At 35.7% G+C, this 23,041-nt stretch overlaps 1 protein-coding gene across 8 annotated transcripts in view; it reads left to right on the plus strand.

The window, feature by feature from the left end:
* The window catches only part of ATRNL1 (attractin like 1), a 527,347-nt gene that overhangs the window by 33,105 nt on the left and 471,201 nt on the right, over nucleotides 1–23,041 (plus strand). For all 8 annotated transcript variants that reach the window (XR_012587528.1, XR_012587529.1, XM_074591197.1 and 5 more), the window contains exons 2-5: nucleotides 10,981–11,064; nucleotides 13,121–13,234; nucleotides 15,348–15,476; nucleotides 18,695–18,903. Coding sequence is in view for 6 of the 8 variants with exons in the window: in XM_074591197.1 (XP_074447298.1) it covers nucleotides 10,981–11,064; nucleotides 13,121–13,234; nucleotides 15,348–15,476; nucleotides 18,695–18,903 (536 nt within the window). In the remaining 2 variants the exon portion in view is untranslated. The remainder of the gene's footprint in view (nucleotides 1–10,980; nucleotides 11,065–13,120; nucleotides 13,235–15,347; nucleotides 15,477–18,694; nucleotides 18,904–23,041) is intronic.

The following is a 23,041-nucleotide window of genomic DNA, read 5'->3' on the forward strand; positions in this document are numbered from 1 at the left end:
ATTAAAAAATAAAATAGAATGAGGATGCTGAATTAAAAAAAAAGTGTTGAAAATCAAATAATTCATAAATAATATAAAATGAATCAAACTTCTCTTAGTGTAATCTTATGGACCCTAAGAGATACTTGATGTCTTTGTTTTCGTTTTTCTTTGAAGTGTGTGTGTGTCAAAGTTTACTGCATTTGGATAATTTCAGAATGAATATAGCTATTGGGAGCTGGTGCTTGCAGCCTTATGGTAGGAGGTAGTTTCCTGCCAGGAGACCTGTCTCTAACAAACATAGAATTTGATGGTTAGGTATTAATCAATCTATATGACTGAAAGGTGGAAATAGCTGCTTCTTGTTGAGCACAGGTGTTTATTAGAAACTTGTTTTAAATAGACAATGGCAGATTTAGGAATAGGTGACACACCGGATTTAGAGCATTTGGCTGTTACCTCAGAAAGCTTAAGTTAAACCCTGAACTAGGTCACAAATGAAAATGAGAATTATAGTGATGTACAGTGAAAAATTGGCACAGTACATTACCTTTTTGCCAAGTACCTCAGTCTGTGTTCTCTATATGCTTTGTGCCCCACATTTTAAAATACTGTAGCATGTTTGATTAATTATAGAAGTTTTATAAAGTACATATATATGGCTCAGTATATAAATATACACATACATATGTTTAAAATATATACCACATACATATGTTTAAAATATATACAAATACATAAAAATTCGTAAGTAACTTTTGTCCTTCATTCATGTTAATCTTGTGATTAAATCAAAACCTGTAGACAGTCTTACTTCAACATAGAACCTTCTTGGATTGAAGTCTATTTTAGGCAGCAGAGATGAAATGAAAGAGGTTAACAACATAATGTAAATGATATGTTAGAAAATACACTTAACCATGTTACTTTAGGAAACAGAGTGCTGACTTGTAGAAAATAAAGCCTGGAGAAAAGAGCTCTAGCAGTTAAAGAAACCTAAACTATAACTTTTTTTAACACTGTGGATAACATAAGGATAATGTGTTACTTCTGGGTAATGCTAAAGTAACATAATCTATTTGGGTATAAAACTTTTCTAAATGAAATAATAAAAATATTAATGTGGTAGGAAAAAAGTAAGTAAAAGGACTCCTTCAGTCTGGTGGAGTGTGTGTGGGTTTTTTTGCTTATGTTATTTATTTCTTCATTATCTTGGCAATGTTTGGCCGTAAAAATAACTCTTGGCTGAAATGAACATTGTAAAATGTTAAAGCAATGAGATGTCTCCTTGCTTCCTGGCAGATTCTTTTGTAATTCCTATTTGCTTCTAATAGTAGCTATCTGGATGGACAGTATGAGAAAAATTTGGGATTGCTGTTAATATTCTTCTGAATCAAGACTGAGTAGTCAGAATTTTGAATATTTGAAACCTTACTCTTTTTCTGAGAAAATGAGTGACCATGACGTGAAACTGTGAGTGCAAGAAGTTCAGTCAGTGAATCAGGTTAGATGGTCTGCCTCTTACTCAAAACAGGAACTATTTTTATACAGCTTTTTTAACCTTTTGGATTTTGTATTGAAAGTAGCATTTGCAGTCATAATTAAATTAGATCGTGATACAGGGAAATATATGATGTGGCAGGCCTATTTATAGGCAGAATTTGGTCTATGAACTAGCCTGGGCATTTCTAATAGAGTAGATGTCTGTCTCATGTGATTTTGCCTAACCATGATACTAAAACAGGAAATACCAAATGCGTGCATTAATCCAGATAAGAGAGATGAAGCTACATTTCTTGAAGTTTTTTCCAGGTCAGTGGAGGATATTGTGCCGTTTGCAGTATCTTTTAAAAGGCACTGATTTCTGAGTTGAGATGAAGAGGACCACTGCCACCTGGAAGATATTGGCAAGATTCGAACCGTTAATTGGTGTAGCAATTCTGTAGAAAGTATGCAGTTCACAGTTGAACTGTGTAGATTGACTCAACTCCACTCAATTTTATAGAAACTTTCCATAACTATTACATGTAAATCCATCTGTGTAAAACTGGATAGCATAAAAACTTTTTTAGTTGTTAATAACTTCTAAATGATTGGGGGTGATACAGTATTTAGTAGTTTGGCTTTCTTAAAATATAGCATAACAGTTCTTCTCCCTCTCCCCCAAATAGAAAGGTTTGCATTAGAAAATATTTTCTGACTTCAGGTTAAACATCGGGAAAACGGGTCAACCATTTTTCAGTAACATATCTGTACTTGGATACCTCTGTTAAACAATTAAGCTGTAATCTCTGAGAATCTGTTTTTGTTGATCTCACAGGTACAGAATCAGGTGAAGTCGTATTAAAAAAAAAAATGTTTCTTGATGGATATCTACTATATTTGTTAGAGGGGGAATAGTGGCACAATGAGAGCTATAGGTAAGGAGCTGTTTTTCTGAAGATAATCCAATTTGTAATTTGTTAAAAATCTTTGTGTGTGGTTTTCTTCCTGTATTTTATGTGAATATCAATATTCAAAAAGGCTAAGAATACATTGAAGGGTAATAATGTATTTAATGACAGATTTCTGAGCGATGATCTATTTTTTTCCTTGCTGCCTCTCTTCGGTCAGCTTCCTAAAGCATTCATCATGCTGGCTGCACTCTGCTACTCTCTCTCATACTGTATTAGTACACCAGATTTTCTTAGGCTTTGCTGTCTTTCTTAATTATTCTTTCTTTTTTTTTTTGTAGATTTGAGCCCTCTTTTTGGAGAAGTTCTGTTATTTAAAAAACTGTATTCATTTACATAGTTATAAAAATAAGCAAATACTCAATACCAGTAGAGGAAATGGTGTATTTCTTTGCTTAGATTTAAGGCGATCAGCATTTCAACTGTTTTGGTGTGTGTTTTTTTTTTTTTTTTTTTTTTAGATAGTTATGGCTTATACTCACATATTTTAAAGAATGTATGTATGTAGTCTGAAGAATAGTCTGAAGATAGAAGCCATCCTGACTTTTTCAGGACCCGCGCTATGAAGCTATGCTTTCATTAGTGTTATTTACTTCATTTAAGTATCAAGCTGTTAAATGAAAATGGTTCAATCGTGTGCAGTGAGAGAGGTTATGTGCTTGTTCTTCACCTCTTCTCTTGGCTTCTGTTTATCCAAAATTCTGTTATTCATTTTGTCACAAAAAATTAAAATAGAGCATTTTGACGTATGTTGTTACTGGAAACCAGTGGGAAAATTTCTCTACATGCAGAAGTAGCAGCAAGCTCTTTTCCATATGCATGGCAATGTTTTTCCTTGGACTTAATATTAGAACCATGTGGAAGAGGAAAACGTGTATTTGTGCTTCTCATTCACAATGCTGATGTCTGGCAACTGCCTGGTTATAACCAACACAAAAAATGGCATCGTATTGTAATTGATTGAATGACTTACATTATAGTTTACAAAACTAATGCAGCTGTCGTGATGGGGACCTTCTACATCTGAGCACTTGAGTTGTAATTTTTATTAGTACTGACTTCATGTTAGTGCTTCGTAAGGTGAATAAATAATGAATATGAGAAATAATTCAAAAATTGTTGGCATAATTGAGGAATAGAAAAATCTTATGGAAAATGTAGGAGTTTTTAAAATAAGTTTAAGATAAATATACACAAATGGAATTTCATCTTTTCTTGTAGAGGCCATTGATTTTTAAGTAGGATTTCTCATCATGCAGTGTGGCCAGGAGTTACCATCTTTTAAATGAATGCTTATATCACAGAAACAAAACCAGATTTCTCTACTGAGAAAGTTGATTATGAATGAAACTTTCCATCCAGCAAGTTCCAGATCATGCAAGCTGCATTGATCCTGTGTAACGCTGCCTGAAAAAAGTTGTACTGATGGAATTGGATTAGAATTTCTACACTTCAGTAGGCATAATTAACCCCAGTAAGATGAACTACAGCAAAACGGTTTAGTTCCTTCTGTGGGGAAGTTAGCAGTCACAGGGAATTCTAGGTTGTATACAAATCAACATGTATAAAGGCAGTTATTATGCTACTTACATTCAGGAGAACTGGCTACGTTAAGGACATTAAATAATTATTCTTCTGTGGTTGCTATGCTGGTCAGACTACAGCTGGAATAGTAAGGACCATTTTGAGATGCAGACGAATTGCAGAAGTTCTAGAGGAGGGAAGTCTAGAAAATGATGCATGAGGAATGCTAGATCAAATTGCTTAATGCAGAGAAGAAAAGCCTGAAGGTAGATGTTTGTAAAAGGTAAGCAGACAGAGGAAGGGAATTAACCTGTTTTGCAGGTGTGTGCTGAGTAGAACATGAAGTAATATGTTTAAGTAAGAAAAAAATTAAGTTAGACATTTAGAAAAACTTTCTAATAATAAGGATAAGTCAGTACTAAAATAGATTGCCTAAGAAGATTGTGGACTTCTGTCATTGGAATTATTAAGAACAGATTAGACAAGTAACTGTGAAGAAAGATTTCAGTATGGTTGATCCTGCTGTGGGATAGGCGTTAGGGTGTGTTGTAACTGAATGGCAATTTAAAGGGTTTTTTTGGAGGCAAAAAAGTCACGTACCACCTAACACTGTGAGGAGGTAGCCTTATACAGTATTTCCACAGTAACTTTAATTTACAATAGAACAGATGTTTGGATTACCTTTAATGTTACAATATTATTTTCTGCATCTCCTTTGTCTATAAAGTCTTCATAAGACTGTGCCCACATTTGCTTATTTCTAGTTGCTTTATAGAGTCACTTTTTAGTCTCACAGTCACACATTCAGATATCCTAGTCTAAGTGACCTGTCATGGTCTATGTTCTGTGAATTTATATATTATGGAGCCTAAGGAAGGGAACAGATTTTTTTTTATTTTTTTTTTTGAAACTTTTATGTAAGCGAAAATACATTGCTTAAGTAAGATATCGTGTAAGTTTGTACTTGAACATCTATGCAGTTTTCTTTCAGTAGCTTTTGGGACTATTATAAAAATGTACTATAGAGTAACAGCCTTTTCAGAAACAGTAAATGAGACGACAAAAGACCTGTTGGAGTTAAACCTTAAATTAATGTCTTTCACCAATCAGAGATTATATTCCTGCTTACTTTATTAAAAAAACCAAAAAAATTCCCCAAACTAAACACTCAAGAAAATAATAGATTTGTGCCATATATAAGTGTTAAGCTTCTTGAAATAAAAGATTTTTTTTTTATGTGGAGAAAAGATGTTGTATTGTAGTCTTAATTCTACTTTTCTGGAATTTTTGGATTGTTTTGGAGCCTGTTTTTGTTTAAAATAAGCTAGAGGGAAGAACTGAATAGTTCACTTAAAGTTTAGGGACGTTTTACAAAAGAAACTTACTTTTGTCAATGGGTAAAGTATGGCCTATTTAAGTGTGCCTTTGATTAGTTGTTGTGTGAAATAGTTATTGGGAACGTCCTTATTGTTTCTAAATATACATTCTTCTATTAATGCAAAGCAGTATGTAACAAGTATAAGAGTGTGATTGGCATATGCAAATATTTTCTTAATGTATTAAGTATTTATTCCTCTTGATTAGTCACTGAAGAAAATTTAGAACTGCAGTATGTTCAGTATATTCAGTTTTAGTCTATGTTGTGGAAGAAGATTAACCAACAGCAAGGTTCTACAATAAATGTAAAAATGCAGGAAAATAAAATGCAAATTCTCAGGATTTTTGTCAGGTGCCAATCAGTGCTTTATGCTCTGAAAATAAAAATCTGGCTTTGTGAGTTTTTCAGAACGTGTTGTTTTTCAGATCTTGCTTTTAAAACAATATTGAGAAACACTTGTAGTTTATGACTTAAAATTTTGGTATGAGAAATGGACTCTTGATCTCCTCTGTATTTCTTTCTGATATCATAGTGCTCACTGACTCTAGTTTGTTCTGTAAGGCAGTCTGATTTTTTTTTTTTTTTTTTTCCTTCGTAACGTATTTAGCTGATCTCATCTGGGATACATGGAGAACCTCTTTCCCTGCTGTAAGGGTTAGGCACAAGATCTCAAGCTGGAAAGATTGCCCCTTCTTGTATTTATGAAGCATCTTACAGCTTTGACGCACAGTTACTGATTTTTATTTTTGTTAATAAAATAAATTTTCATAAAAGATGAAAAGGAGATGGAGCAAAATTTTGCAACAATTGAGAGAATAGTCCTCGACTGACACAGAAATACTGATACTGAGATCAATCCATACAGTAAAATATACTCTGTATCTTATATTATATATCTGAAGTAGGAATTGCAAAGTAATCCAACTTTTCATAAAATTTTGAATAGAAATGTGACGCTAAGTAATATAGAGATAAATGTACCTCTTCATAACAGTGAATATTTGTAATATTATGGATGTGCTTTATGCTTTGTTTCTGCTAATGCACCTCTGTGTTATGCATCAGACCTCTATCTCTCCATCTGCCAGCAGTTTTGTGGATCGTCATGTTCTGTTGATGGCAGAAAATAACCAGTGACTTCTCTGGTTTAAATTAGCACCCCTTTCTGAAAGGTTTGATGATAGTAGTCTTTTACAGGAAGATACAGGAGATGACGGGACTGCATTTTTCACAGATCTAGAAATATTACAGCCAGGAAGGGCTGTTTTAATAACCTGCTCTGACGTCTTATGTATTGCAGGCCATAGATTTCATCTGACTGCTCCTTCATTTTGGACCAATAATTTCTGACTGAACTAGAACATAGTTTTTCCTTGAAATGCATCAGCCTTGATTTAAAGTCTCTACAGTGGTAAATATAGATGTTACCACCATAAATTCAAACTCAATTATATTTGCCATTATTTCATAACAGTGGTAATATTCCAGTGGAATACAGATATCCCTTTGTTGCATGTTTTGGTTGCCTGTGTTGACTTTAGCTTTTAGCCCGTGCGTTTCTGGTAGATGTCTGTCTGCTAGATGAAACAGCCTTTAGTGCCATGTAGCTTTCATGTAAGCTATTACTGATGGATTAGTTTGGGGAGTGACTAATCTGTCACTGATGCTTCTGAATGTCTTTAACTCTGCTGTGCAGCATCCTGATTTCTTTCTATAATTTGGTAGATCTGTTTTACAGGATATGGAGAAGGGAAATGTTCTCTTGGCATGCGTCTCTAATTCTTCATCGGTTTTGATTATAACCCTAACAACTAAAAAAATATTGTTGCATTTATGAAAGCTGGCATGTAATTTAAAATTACAAAATACAATGTCAGCTGCTCCCTGGGCATTCTGTTTGGAAAGCTGGAGTCTAGGTGTGATAAACCTGCAGGCCACACAAGTGGCCCTGGCTGTCCCCTCATCCCTGAAGCTTTCTCAGCAATGAGTAGGGAGTGGGCTGCAGCACATTAGCATCGTCCTGGCTGTTCCACTTCTGTGACTACGAGTGTGTAGTCATGTTGGCTCATTGGGATTTTGGTTATTTGACAGGATCACTGTCAGTCACAGAGCAAAAGTATGTCCACGAATACCTGGCGTTATATGGTAGAGAATATTGCCTTTGATTTGGTAAGAGGTTACGTGAAAGTAGTACTGCTTATTTATGTGTCATTTATGGGATTTGGCATTTGGTAATGTTTGGAAAGAAAAGTGATAAAGTTCTTGGTGTGACTCACGAAACTTAAAGTAATATCCCTCTGTCTTTAAATATGTATTTATTTAAAATAGAACAGCCCCTTTATCTTACCATTTTCCATAACCATTATTACAAAGGAATGTCATGCTCTTATTTATTCTTTACTTTTTTTTCAGCAAAATGCAATAGCTGCTTCCAAGGCTATCTGCTCTTTTGAAAGAAACTATTCATCAAAAAATTACCAGCGTAGGTGAAAAGGGAAATTGTTTGCACTTTACTAGTTCCAAAGGGCTGATCTAAGAAAAACAACTGTTTTAAGTCCCCTCCATTGCGTTATACAGCTACTAAGAAAGCAGTGGTCATGACTGCAAATAAATACTTATGATATTTCACACTTCTTGCAGCAAAATAAATGTTCTGTGGCTTGCTTTATGAGACTTTACATCTCTATATAAACCATATGACAGCACCAAAATTATGATTGGAATTTTATGCATCACTGCCTTTTTTCCAAAAGTATTAATGCCTTCAGTCTAGCACACACTCAAACATGAGATCTGCTCCTGTAATCAGCTTTAATAAGGTTCTAATAGGGGCCATGCATCAATACTAGCTTGATTTCAAAATTAGTGATGTGTGACTTACCCTGCTAAGTTTTAAGTTGATATTATGTTCAGCATTGTGCAAACAATGTAATTAATATGTAAAAGAGCCAGAAATAACCGTGAAAAAAACCTTTTCTCATGCATATAAACATGACAGTATACCTTTAGGTAAAGTTGATATTTCTCAACAAAAAGAAATATCGTAAGCTTAAACTGCATGTGTCTTCTGCTTTCTTCGAGCAGAACTTTTCTGTGGCCAGGCACTGATTCACACGCGAGCACCTGGCAGGAGCGTGGCTAGCCTTTCCCTGTGGCCATTGCTGCGGTGTTTCCAGTGTGCAGCAAGGGAGGAGGGAGAGTCACCCGCTGCGCCTCTCGTCGTCTTTTGCTCTGCTTATGAGCTACACCAGCATTTGTATAGCACTTACCAGAAACCATTGCTTTTGGGAAGTGCTGTACTGCAGCATGCAGACCAGCTCAATGTATTGGGTTTTATTGGGGATATTTTCTCTCAGCTGTCAGCTGTTTGAAGTGTAAGGTGGTTGGTTGTTTTTATTTTTTTTTCCCTCCCAGTCTGTTGCTCATGTTACCAGCTGTTTATCTGCTTTTCTTTTTATTCAGAAACATAAAATATGTTCTTGATATCGCTTTTATGCCTTGAAAAATGTGTTGAAGTACAATTATTTGGACAGCTCCCCATATTAGAGAGTTTTGTCCCATTTCATCAAAAGGAAAAAGTGGGTAAAGATCTTAATTCAAACCATCAGAGATTGGAACAGAGTGGCTTACAATGTGCCTAATAAATTGACGCTAGTCTTCATCTAGGACAGATGAAGGAACTTTTTTAAAAAGCTGAGTTTGCACAGACCTTGTTACATAAATTCTTCTTTCTTGCTCCCTTGTTTTTAGTTCCTTTCCACATGTTCATAGTTTCACGTTGGACCTCTATTAATAAAGTATGCAATTGGTGTTTGATATGAGTTCAAATGTAAATTGCAGTAGAAATGGTAGCAAAGATTTTTTTTTTTTTTTTCAATTGGTGTATACGGCTTCAAAGATAGTAGGACAGCAGACACTGAATTCCTGTTCAGCTAGACTCCTGTTGGGAAAATTTAGCTGTGACTTGGTCAACTTGTTCAGCGTTGCCTCTGGACTTAGATCTAGTCTATTGATTTATTAAAAAAACTGAAACAACACAGAAAATCCAAACTGCTTCTCTTTTCTTATTCAGTGATACTTATTCTTAACGATTATCTTTCCATATTATAGTGAAAGAAATGAGCCTTTCCGAGTATGTATTTATATTCGTTATCATTGTTGTAACATTTTAAAGAATAGGATGGTTAGTTTTCCCAGTGGAGTAAGGCCACTAGAGATATGTGTTAAGGCCTGAACTATAGAACATAATCATAAAGAATGCAGAAAATGGGGTAAACTAGTGAAGTTACAGTGTGATGAAGATACTAAGCTCTTTCAGAAAGCTTTTATGTTAATAGATTATTGAATTTCATCTGCTGTTTTATCACTCTGTATAGATTAATGTGAAGTAATATACATGAAGGGAGGAAAAAGGTTCTATTTCTACATTAAACGAATTCCTGCATGTAATGAATCTTGGAACTATCTATTATCACTCAGAAAAAAAGTCATAGCAGCTAGTTGTGTTTAAAATGTCAGCATAGTAGTTGTTGAAAGAGCGAATAAAATGTTAAGATGGGAATAGAGAACAAAGTGGAAATCATTATTTTGCTACTGTGCAGATTCATGGTTCACTTGCATCTTGAATATGACATGCTGATCTCTGTGTTGCGTCTCAGAAAGGGTACAGAATAGAAAACATGTATTAAAGGCAGTGAGCAAGGATTTCTTAGGTTGGAAAAACTGTTGTCCACCACCTCATTCAATGCCAGATTGCAGGATGTCAGATGAAATTGCCAAGAGATAGGCTCAGGAGAAAACCAGTTGATATTTCTATTCATATATGTGTGGAAATCATTCCTGCAGGTTGTTCTAGATGCTGCAAGTTTATGTGAGCAAACTCCTAGGAGAAACATTAACCCAAAACCAACACAAAGGCACAACCTCTGGCTGAGAATGTCCCCGAGCTGCAAGTCTTTGAAGGTGGTGTAATGCAGTGGGGAGTATCCGTAGGGATTTATATTCTTTCCTGGGTATCCACTGTAGGCCACTGTCAGACACAGGGTGCTGCGTTATGTTGGTATTTTGGTCTGACCTTTTATAGCTGTTCGTAAGCATTGTATTTAGTTTCTGCATAGTCCAGTGTTGTTCTGCTTTACCATGTCTCATCACTGACCAGGAATAAGAGGGACAGACTGGCAGATACGCTTATTTAAATTTATAATTTATGCTTCAATTTCTCTTAATCTAGAACAGTTTTCCCCACTGCTGCTGTGGTCTAATTTCAGAAGTAAGATATAAGACAATGGCAAAAGAAATAAGCAAAGCAAACCAAAATACTCTTAAGCAAAACCCCTTTTTCATTAGCTTGGATCCATGTTGTGTGAAGGATAATTTAAATTATACATAGTATTTGCTTGCTACTGAACTAGAAAAATGAGAAGTCTCGTGATTGCCTAGGGGAGGAAAGCAAATCAATGAGATAGAATAATCAGAATTCTAGTTCTTAGGAGCAAAAATAGTGTGACAAGAAATATGAAGAGAGCCTTGACTCTTTCCCCCACCCCTGCTTTTCTTTCCATCCAGAAAGAATCTATTGGCGTGTTGATGGTGTTTGTTCTGTTCTGTTGTCTCTGGTTTGTTACAGCACTGTTTTTTCTCTTGTAGGTTAACGGAACCTTCTGGATATTTAACAGATGGACCAATAAATTATAAATATAAAACTAAATGTACATGGTTAATTGAAGGATAGTAAGTATTTATTTTCATAGCTTAAATTTTCTGACAGTTTTGTACTGTGTCTTCTAAAGATCTAAGTAACTCCTCAAAGAAACTGCATCTGGATACAACATAAGCAGTTTGGGGTTTTTTTTGTTTGTTTGTTTGTTTTGTATTTGTTTAAATGTTATAAAGACTGTAAAAAAAAAAAAAAAAAAAAAAAAAAAGAAGTAGGATTTTCAGGATTTCTCAGAGTTGGCCAAATTCTATTCCTGTTCAAATTGCTGGCAAAAGTTAGGCTGACATTGGAATTTGGCCAGTGCTGCAAGCTCTCGAAACCCTATGATAAATTTGTTGCCTGTTTGAGTACCTTTACGTAAATGCCAAATGTGGTTACAGAATCCTATTTAACTCATTATCTTACTTATGTAATTCATATCAGTGATAAGTCAGGAATGGCTTCAAGTACAGGATGCTTCCAGTCTAATGATAATTATTTAGTTACGTGTTGCTCAAAAGTTAGTGCTTCTATAAAGTATTTTCTTCTGCATTCTAGTTTTCCTCATGCACTTAATTCTAAAATCATAATATGTCCACAGTTCATACAGTTTAGATGTCTCCTGTCTGTTGCTAATTTTTCAGTTTATGCAGCACAGAAACACACAGACATGAACAAAGAAATAATGAGACGTATGCATGAGTATGTCTGACTGTTAAAGGCACAAATTTATTAAATTTCAATGGGACTTTTATCCCCCCAACTATGGGTGAGGATTTTGCTGAAGAATTTAGCTAGGTCTGAATTCTACTAACGTTCTAGAAGAAATTACCCCCTTCTGTATTTCCATGTTGTCATAATCTCAGTTACTTTAGATGTCTTCTCTGTCGCTGCAGTTCAGTAATGATCTGTCTGATCTAATTTTGGTCTGCTTATATGCAGATTGTAATTTAAACATAACAGCAGTGAAGTTACGGGTAGTTTGCAAAATCATTTAAGTAGAAGCTTCAATATCTAGGTGACTAGGCTATAGCGGAATATCTTTCTGACATAGCTAGACTTCTCTTTTTACTCAAGCTAGCTCAGGAATATTTGCACTGTGCTACACCGTGCTAAAGTGGAAACATGCCTCAGGACTGTATGCAAACTCTGCTTTGAAGTTGTTCTTCACTCTGTTCCTCCTCTTTGCAGGAGGTGGTAGAGTAGGTAGCTGGAGGAAACAATATGCTGCACAGTATGTGGAAGAATAATGCAACCCAGTAACATAGTGCAAAATGTCAACACAGAAGCAAGTCACATATGTGTAAAATACTCCCTTTTAAAAAATGAACAAAGAGCTCTCTTGAAATGATCTCTCAGCCCTCCCCCCCAATATGTTTTCCAAACCGACAAACTGTACTCAAGCCTGTCAAGTAGAGCGTGAAAAAAATAAAATGAAATAAAAGAACATGCTCAGTATGCTGCATGGAATATATTTAGGACCCTGCTAACTTTGTCATATGAGAAAATTCCCCTTTCAGAAATCTTGCAGTCCCCATCTGGATCTCTACCAAAAGCTAGTGAAATCTGACTCCCAGGTGTCAGACCGGGGAGTGGGGGGGGGAAGGAAAAACAATTTTACACTAATATTACTTGCTATTTTAAATTTGTGTTTTAAGATTTTTATTTTCAATAACTGGTATAATACTGGAATGAGGATATGCAGGTGATTTTGTCTTGAAACACTCCTTTAAATGTCACAGTCCTGACATTGTAAAGTAAAGCTAGTATATTAAAATGGGATATTTTAATTGCTCTAAATTCATGGTCCTGAATACTGATAAAACCTGGTGAACTTCGGTCTCTTGTTAACTTTAGGGATTATTAGACTTCAACTGAAGATGCTGTTTTTAAGTTTTCTAAGATAAAGTGAAATATTTGATTGCCTTGAATTTTGTTATTTAACTCTTTGAAATGTTTAGTTAGTACTCAAAATGTTCTAATACAGCTATGCTGGCATGGTCAATTTTGCTGTAAGTTCTTTATCTTATGAGCTCAATGATTCTGTAAATACTGTTTTACATCAATTCTTTTTTTTTTTTTCTTTTTCAGCCCAAATGCAATACTAAGATTAAGATTTAATCACTTTGCCACAGAATGTAGTTGGGACCATATGTATGTATATGATGGAGATTCAATATATGCACCTTTAATAGCTGTATTTAGGTGAGTGTATTTGTTAGCCTTTTAGTCCAAGACGTCATATGTGGACATTTTTACTTTGCCGTGGAAAAAAAATAACATTAGAGGCTTTAACTTGTTAAATAGCTTGCTTTCTTTTGTTAATATCACGAGTGCATGTATGTAAAGTTGTATTAGAATAAATTGTAAAACACTGCATTTTTGGTTAGGTGACCAGACCGTAAATCCATTACATGGCTTGTACTTAGTGCTGATGTTGCATGGAGTGTTAATGCTCATAGACAAGAAATTAGAAATGTAATTTCCGGTAGGCGTCCAATAGTGATCCCTGAGTTTTAATGTGTATTAAATGTGGCACTGCCCAGTAGTGTCGGTATCTGAACCTGCTTCAGGGAGTATTGCAATCTGACACTCGGGCAATGTTGCACTATGTGCAAGTTACCAAAAATGGCTGCTAAATGCCTTCTACGATTCTGCAGTAACAACAGACTGGCTGGTTCAGGGCATTTGATACAAAGGCTATCTTAAGCACTCATTTTGTAATGTGTTTCCTTAAATTACTAAACTGGACGTCATTCTGACTAAGTCATGGCAGGTAAAATTATCAAGCTCTTCGAAGTCCTGAAAGAGAGCCATTTTGTTATGTTATTATTAGCTTATGAGAATTGTTACACAACTAAATCTTTTTTTCAGGTTAATATTTGTTGCCTAGAATAATAGTATTAATTTGTAGTGAGGTTTAGAAATAAACATAAAATCAACAGCAATAAACAATGAGCATAGTAACTAAAACTGAATAGAGACTAAATATTTGCCTTTCAAATGACAATAAATCATTTAGGTAAAGAATTAGGTCCATGCACTGCACTCCATATGTGTCCAACAGAGAAAAAGCAGGGCATGTGAATTTTAACACTTGTTTCCTCTGTTCCTGGACCACAGTGTTTCAGTTGGCTTATTCATACCCTTTGTTAAAATTTTGGGGAATATTCTATGCAAGCAGGCTATAGTTTATTAGAGAGAAGGCACAGGATCCTAATCCTTTGAAGTCAGTGAAAGTTTTATCTTGGGATATCCCTTGAGTGCAAAGCTATATTAAAAAAAATAAACCAACAAACCAGAAAGTGTTTGTGCACATATGCACATGTACTCTATGGGGCAGAAATTGTATTTCATTTTGTGTTATGAAATACTGATTATGCTGCAGAAGCTTAAGAAATACTAATGGTGTAAATGATAGTGCTTTCTCCTGAAGGAGCAAAGCTCAGGTCATCCCTCTTTCCTGCCCAACTCTAACAGGCTACACCTTCTCTCCTAATTCTGCTCAATTGTTACAAAATTGCTTGGTGCTTTTTTTTTTTCCCTCCCCAAAGTTGTATTTGTAAAATGTGTCTAGCTGTTATTCAGGAGCCTGACTAGTAGCATGAAGGGAAGCAAGTTCCTCTATCTTTGTTCTTCACTTCAGACGTCTTTCAGTTTATTGATTGTTAGTGTTTCCTTAGGACTCCTATAACTTCTAACTTATGTTTGTGTTGTAGCATTGTTTATGCAGATGATCTTTTTCTCGGTATTTTAATATATTTCTTGTGTTCCCTACTTCAGTCTTTATTTAAGACTGGCATCTTAGCATCTTTAGTTTTGAAAAGGGTTTTATTTTCCATTGAAAATTGCCTTTTCATGGAAATTACTTAATTATCATACTTTCCAGGTTTGAAATTCTTTACTAAGATAAAATTCTAAAGGCACAAATGTGGAAATAGACTTTGTGCTGAAAGGCAGCGAGTGTTAAGCCCCTGTCTGAAGGATATATATTTTTTTTTTTTCAAAGTTAAAATAAGTTTTAAAAATTATGCTCACAGTGCCTGCGCCTTCAGAATAATCCGATGTGAAATTTTGCATCACTGTGTGAGGGAGGAGGCTTTTTGTTTTGTTTTCCTGGAAAACCCTACCTTAATTTGCAGAGGCGTAGACAACTTTTATACACATTTTATTATTTGTTTTTTAAAAAAATTTTAAAACAAGATTTATGAGTTACCTTGTCTATATAATTAGCAACCAGAATAACTAACAACTTCTTTCCCTTTTCCTGCCCTCTCCCAAAGACTGTTTAAAACATTATTCTTATTTTCTTTTCCAGTGGTCTAATAGTCCCTGAAGTGCGTGGAAATGAAACTGTTCCTGAAGTAGTTACTACATCTGGCTATGCTCTGCTACATTTTTTCAGTGATGCTGCTTATAACCTAACTGGATTTAACATTTTTTACTCGTAAGTATTTTTTAATTAGTAATCATTTTGTTAGTTAGCCTATCATTTCTTTCAGGAGAATGACAAACCCAGGGAAAGTGTTAAGTGTTTATTGATTTTATTAATAGCATGAGTTATACTCTGTGGTATGTTTTTAAATCAAAAGGAGCTGGTTTTGTAATGAGTTGTAATTAAGGTACTAATTTTAAAAAAAAAAAAAAAGGAAAACAAGAGAAAGTGAGTGAGTGAAGCTACGTGGCCATTCCAAGAGTATGTTTTTCTATGCCATATGGAACTAGAATGTATCTCTTCCAGTGTTTATCTAACACATATAGCTGTCATATGGAATAGAAGGGAGTTTATATCTGCTGCCATGTCAGTTCCCTTCTCTTGAACTAGGATCATCTGTTGCTCGATTTTGTTTTTTCTTGCTGAATATACTTTTATGGCTTTTACCACCTTCAACAAAGTCCTACTTTTATTCTTGTGCCAGCCACAAGGGTTTTGTTCAATTTCGTCTCTGTTTCTCGGGTACTTTCCCTCCTATTGTCCATCTCAGTCTGCGTTCTGCCTTCATAGTTATCTGCACTGTCTGTCTTCAGTTTCTCTGATGGCAAAGTCTAACCTGATATGACTATGCTTGCTTTCCTCCAGTCTGCTTTTCTGTCTCAGCAGCTCTAGAGATGCATCCAATGGACCTGAGCCTTTTCCTTCTTATATGCATCAGCTGTTGATTGGAACATCTGTCTCATTTGGGATGTGCTTGTGACACATAATGTGATGTCTTTTTATACTGGATTATTTAGTTCAAGAGGGGATTGCTTGGTCCTGTTGGACCTGTTTCTTCATATGATAGTTTTCCCATGACTGAAGATACTTGGTTTCCTTTCTCTCAATTCCTTCAGATTCTGAAATACCAATTTTTGGGATTTGGTGGCCAACACTGTGCTTCAAATGTGAAAAGGCATTTTTGTCATGTTCTTTATTAATTTAAAATTCCTATTTGTGCTTCTGACCATAGCTTTACTCTTGGCAGAGGTCTCTGGTAAATTGTCTGTGGAAAGATTGTTTCTGTAATTTGCAGCGGTTTGCCACCTTTTACCACGTAATAAATAGCTATTCAGAGTTTGGGAAACCTCACTAAAAATGTTGTATTGGAAATGACAGTCTAGAAGACTTGATATTTTTAATTTTTGTTAGTTGACATCAGTAAAATGCAATCACCTGGCAGACTTCTCTGTTGTGATTAGATACATTTTTCAGTTATCCCTGAAGCTTTTATTGCACTTCTTTTTGTTTGTCTTGGGAGCAAATGGCAATATGACATGGCATTCTTAAGAAATGAGTGTATGTGCTCTGCATTCTTTTGTGACTTGGTAATGTGGTGCGTGCTACGTATCATTACTTAATTTCTTGGAAGATTTAAAATAAACGAAAACTGCCAGTTTTTAATTCCATTACATATATGACTCATGAAATCTTATGTACTCTGTTCTTCTGCTTCTTTTATTGCAATGGATACTTTTAAAATATATATAATTTTTTTTAATGATCCAACAGTAGCTTTTTTCATAAAAGTACCTTCTACGATTGCTTTTTATGGCTGTATTAGCTTTTTTTTTTTCTGTCACTGATCTGTTGCACTCTGCTTCTGTTACCCTCTTTCTTCCTTGGTTTGATAATCCCAAAGCAGTTTTTGACTTCATCTTTAACTTCATCGTGATGGACCACTTGTTTTCCTTTATTTTGGGGAAGACAGAAACATAGTGTCTGTGACTAAAATGCTATGTCAGTTGCAAACAACAATAGTTATTCCAGAACTCTGAGTAAATTTTGTGTTCCTTTGAGTCAGGCAACCTGCTTCCGACTCTGCCGATCCAGTTTTTCTCCTTCTGCTTGAATGCTCAACAAACCTTTTGGAGTGGGAGTATGTCTACTTTTAAACTGGTGTCTCTATTGCTGGAAAGACTTAACTGTTCACCTTCCTGCAGAACACCTTCCCTGTGAAGTCAGGGGGAGAGGTTCCTCACAGCTGTGGTATACAGCAGTTGATGCCATCAGTGGTTTTAATGCCATGTGTGTTACTAGGCAAAAGCTCCAGGACGTTTGCAGTTCAGATGTAGAATTTTCTTTTTTGGTAGTGTAACAGAACCAGTTGTCTGAGGTGTGAGTCTTTAGAAAATGAAAAAACGTCTGCTGACTGTCCTACCTTGAATAATTTTTCACTAACTTTTTGAGTTCTTTCTTCTTCGGTAAGACCAAGGAGGGCTATGAATGGTGTCCAGCTCTCACATCTATAGGGAGCAGCCTGCGTTATCATCAGGGGTTTGTAGTAACAGTTTATTCTAAGTTTCAACCCAGCCCTTTGCTGTGAGTTATCAAAAAAGGTTTCAAATCCTTTCTGGACTTCATCAGGCACATATTGCCTGAATTCTGTTCATGGAAACTCTTGGACCCACATCCTTCAATGTCCTCCATCCCTCCTCTTCTCCAAGGAATTGCCAGTATTTCTGGAGACAGTTTGCATAACTTTGCAGTCCAGTTGCCTGTGATCTCAGTGTTTGGTAGGGCGTATCACAGAAATGCTAACTCTCATAACAGTCACTGACTTCTTTCAGCCTAACCTTTCCTCTTTTTGCATCTCTGACTGTGGAGTTAAGGAAGCAAGGTTAAGGTGGCTCTGTTATTGAGGATTCAAACCATGAAATGCTACCTGTAAGTAGTTTCAGAATATTAGCCATCTTGTATTTTTCCATTCGGTTTTTCCATTTGTATTCCCCTCGGGTGTTAGCCATACTGTTTTACAGCGTGGACCGAAGCCATTCACCCTTTACCTGTCTGCCTGTGGTGGAGAGTTTAAGGGTAACTGCTCACAGTCACTCCCAGTGCAGATAGAGATAATGAGCATTTGAAGGGACTGACTGGAGTGCTGATACTGGAACATAAGAAAAAATAGATGGTGATCTGTCCAGGCAGGGCCTGTCCTTCTGCTTACTGTCAATCCTTCTTGTTAAAGTACAAGGTGTTTGCGATCCTGACTTTGTATGAAAGCCTGGATGAACGCCTTTTCAGCTCACTTGCCTGTAAAATCATCATTAAACTTGTGTTTTATCAGTACATAGAAATTTTTCAGGAAAAAAGTACTTTATCTAACAAATGCTGTTTGAATACTGTCAGATAAAATCACTGCCATCAACTCTTGGTTTGTCATTTCCCTTATTTTACATATTTTTTTTCAGAATTAATTCTTGTCCTAACAACTGCTCAGAACACGGAAAGTGTACAACCAGTGTGTCCGTACCAAGCCGGGTATACTGTGAGTGTGACAAGTACTGGAAAGGAGAAGCCTGTGATATTCCGTACTGCAAAGCCAACTGTGGCAGTCCAGATCATGGGTACTGTGATTTGACAGGCGAGAAGCTGTGTGTTTGCAATGATAGCTGGCAAGGTAAGGTTTTGCTATTTGGAATCAAGTTAATCTTTAACAAATTGCTTTTAATGCATCCTATCTAGTATGCAAATTAGTATCTTTAAAGAATAAAAATGAATGAAAAAATAATTTCTGGAGTAAATTTTCATGTGGACCTAGATGTGCATACTTTAATACCATGAAAGGCTCACAGCTTTGATATTTTCTGTCTGAAGGTACTGCGGAAATACCTGCCTTTCTTGTGGTGGGCATTCTTCCTTTTGGATCATTAATTTGAAAAAATAATGGCAGTAATTATGCAAGAGTTGTGAGCACTTCTGAAGACTAAGTTTTTCCATAGCCTAATTTCCTTTCCTATTCATTTTTTTTTAATGTCTAGATAGATTTAATTTCCCCACCCCCTTGACCCCCCCTTCTTGTTGTCACATCATCACATCATATTTTTAGTGCTTCATGAAGTAAGTATTTGCTGTCCGGTTTTTAGTGGTGTGTTATTTGTGTAGCCTCTCAGTGAAAAAGGAAGGTAAGCTGTTTTGTTACGGTGGCGCAAGAGTGTGTATGTGGACACGTACTGTGGGGCAACGGATGCGTTGTAAGCATGTGTTATAGTTTTACTCCCAGTGTCATAAATAATTGTTTCTTATTAAAGGTGAATTATTTAAGATCCTAAATGTTTAATTCATTTACTTTTAGTTATGCTAGAGGCTTGTAAATTTTTTCTTTTTATCCCTTACCCACTCCTATTAGATGTCTCATCTAACACAGATGTCTCATCTAACACAGCTTGCTGTGTGTTGAAATTGCCATTCTTCCCTTAAAAGAAATATTAAAATACTTCCAGATTACTTAGCTGATATACCCTCTTCCCGTTACTGCCTGCCTCTGCTTTTGTTTTACTGCTGTTTCTTTTTTGCATGTCAAGGGAAATGACTTTTTTACTTCTGTGAGCTGTCACACTTATTAGACCAAAGACACCGTGAGATTTAATACATTTCTCTTCTTAATAATTAATGAAGCTGTTCATTAAAAGGTAGTCAGTGCACCCACAGAAAGGAAGTGGGTTAGCAATATGGTCATTGAATGGAAACAGAGCAGACTTGTTACTGAGTCCTCCAGAACCTTTCATGATTATAGTGCATAAAAAAAGATCCGAAAGCTTAATCTCTTAAGGCAGCTGTGAATAGAACGGGCAGCAAGAATATCACCCTTTTATTTGTGCATTGATTCAATGCAGTTTCAGATTGCTGTGTACAAAATGGGGAAGCCCCCCAAACCTTTGGAACAGCTTTTTAGGCTACCTGTTCATTTACAGTGCTATAATCTTCATTAGAAGTTTTAAGCATGAAAAATATTCAAAATTCTGTCACTGTTGGTACCTTCTTTTCATCTAGCATTTCTGTGCCTACTAGCTTCCTATCCTTTCCTACAGTGAGTAGGACAATATAGAGATAACTTGCTAAACTGTTACTTGTGTTTTCACCAAACCTCCATAGTTTTCAATTCTTTTATTATTTTTTATTCTGTGCCAGGTGAGCTAGGTTGGATACATAATTGTTTTTCCTTATTAAATATAAAACAGTAGCAAACTTTCCACAAGCACTCTGGGCACCTATTTGCTTCTCTGTTTTATTTGTATCTATATACTCTCTATAGTTTCTAAACTTGACAGTATCTTCTGTGTAGGTTATTTGTAATGCTGGAACCATAAATTTTTCTACTTATCTTAATACTTTTTCTGTCTGTCAAGCTTTTCTCGTGTTTGGTAATTTAACCCAACTGCCTAAAGTAGGGTCGTGATTTCTGTTTTTTTGAAGAGAATTTTATGTTTTGGTTTTTCCCCCCACATTTTGGTTTTTTGAGTATGCTTAGTCCCTATATGAAAAAAATAAACATCACTGGAATGCATTGATTGAAATGTACAAGAAATAAAAGCCATGGTTCAGTAAAAAAGGTATTTCATATTTTACAACATATGGGGTTTCTTTTTTTACAATGGTGACATCTTGTGGATGCTGTTGAAGGAGCATCTGAAGAAAATTTCACATTTAAAACAGGCGTTCTGAGAAAAGAACAAAGTATTCTTGGGGATGAATAATTGTTTTGAGTAAAAAGTAGAGTCCTCTTGTTAGTATAGGCAATATATTTTGTGGAAGAAGGATATTGTAGATACTTGCAGTTAGCTGCTAATTCTACAAATACAGAATGATGCCATGACAATAAAAGCTTTTACGCTTAGAAAGCAAATAATTTAATAGTAATATAAATATTTTTTCTAACAAAAAGTACTTCTTTATTGTACTATAGATAGTTGATCTCAGAAATATATACAGCAAGAAAATTTAATATTTCCTTGAAATACAGTTAATTTAAAATATTCAGGCAACATAAAGGAGGACAGAGTTTTTCCTGAATAGTGCTTCCTTTTATGAGTGCTAACTCATATTACACTGTCCTGTTACTGGCTAATCTGTCTTGATATTCTAAAGCAGAATGTGTTGATGCCTGCTTATAGAGGCTGTGGATGTAACTTGGGGAGAAAAAGATGACTTAAAACTGCCAACTTGGTCTTTTCCTTTGCTAAGCATGGGTAAGAAAGAAACGGGGCCTTGGATGAGGCAAAAGTGGTGGCTCTTGCTCTATTTGACCTGTTTAAGAAGTTGAGAAGATAGTTTATAGAAAGATGTTACCTTTTGCCAAATCTGCGTTTCCAGACAGCAAATTCTCTTTAATACAAGGAACACTGTGTTTTGCATTGTCTCAGGCTGTAAACGAGCAGAGGAGATTTCAAAGCAGTTAATTTCTGTAACAGGTTTGAAAATTCAGGATGATTGGAAGGATTGCAAACAGTTCCGCATTTTTAAAAGGGTTAAGCGGACTATCTTTGGAAATGCTGAAAATATTGCTAACTACAATGAATGTATTGTATTGTTTTAAAAAGTAATATTACAGATCTTTTTGATAGAGACATTCTTTGATTCCTTCAAGGAGTTCGATTTAATACGGCATAAAGGAAGTAACTAGCCTGACACATATTAAATAGGTTAAAAACTTTCACAGAAGGAATTCAAAATATATCTACCTGTAAAATATGCAGTAGCCAAGTGAAGTGTTGGTGAATTTTCCAGTTGCTACTTTTTGGCTGATGTTAAACAACATTTTTATAAAAGATCTCGATTATTACGTATAATTTTTCCTGATAAAATTTTCAGGTAAGATTCACTGAAAGTTGTCTTAATATCACTTAATGTAAAGTGATCTAGGAACAAAGACTGCAGGCTGCATTGGCAAAAGAAAGGCTGTCTTAGAAAGCAGAGATTATTAACTTGCAAATCACATGAGGCATTTTCACATGAGGAATTCTGAGTAGAGAGCAAGTGACCCTTTCTCTGTGATGGGTATCTGAGAGATAACACTGCAGTATAGCACCCTATTTGGGGATCAGCACATTAGGAAGTACCAGCAAGAACTCAAGTCATGCCACAAAACTGATATGCTTATTAGGAAACAAGCCCGTGATGGGGAGATTAAGGAGCGGGTGGTGACTAACACATAGTGGGAGTCCTTGCTGAGAGCTCCTGCACAGGCACGATGTACTTCCTCTCCCCAGTCCAGCGTGATGCTGGGATGCTCTGGTACCATTTGCGCTGGGTGGAGACAGGAAAAAGAGTTGAAGATTCTATTGAATTTAACAGAAACTTTACTGGTGCTTTGGTCATTGAACATCAGTACTGCAAGCAAAATGGGTCTCTAATAGGGAGGAATTACAGGGCGCGCTTACATTGGTCTTTAAGAGGATCAATAGGGTACCTTCGAAGCAAATCTGATCCTCCACGTGTACTGTGTTTTGTCTTGCATTGTGAGGTAGTTTGAAAACACAGGAACTGCATTCCTTGTAGATAAAACTACACCAGAAGATGAGCTCTGGGGTTGCACGTAATGCACACTACCCAAAAATGGACATTCAGTCCCAAGGATCAGATCTGTTAGTTAAAACATCAATAAAAATTCTGGAATGCGTATAGTCAGTTGTTTCTCCCTACAGATCTTCTCCTAGCAGATAGAGATGTAGCGGAAGTCCACATTCTGAAATTAAACTAATTAACTTTGAAATAAGTCCATTAGCAATTCAGACAGTTTGAATTTTATAACATCTCTC

The sequence above is a fragment of the Larus michahellis genome, chromosome 6 (genome assembly GCF_964199755.1).
Source record: "Larus michahellis chromosome 6, bLarMic1.1, whole genome shotgun sequence".
NCBI lineage: Eukaryota > Metazoa > Chordata > Aves > Charadriiformes > Laridae > Larus > Larus michahellis.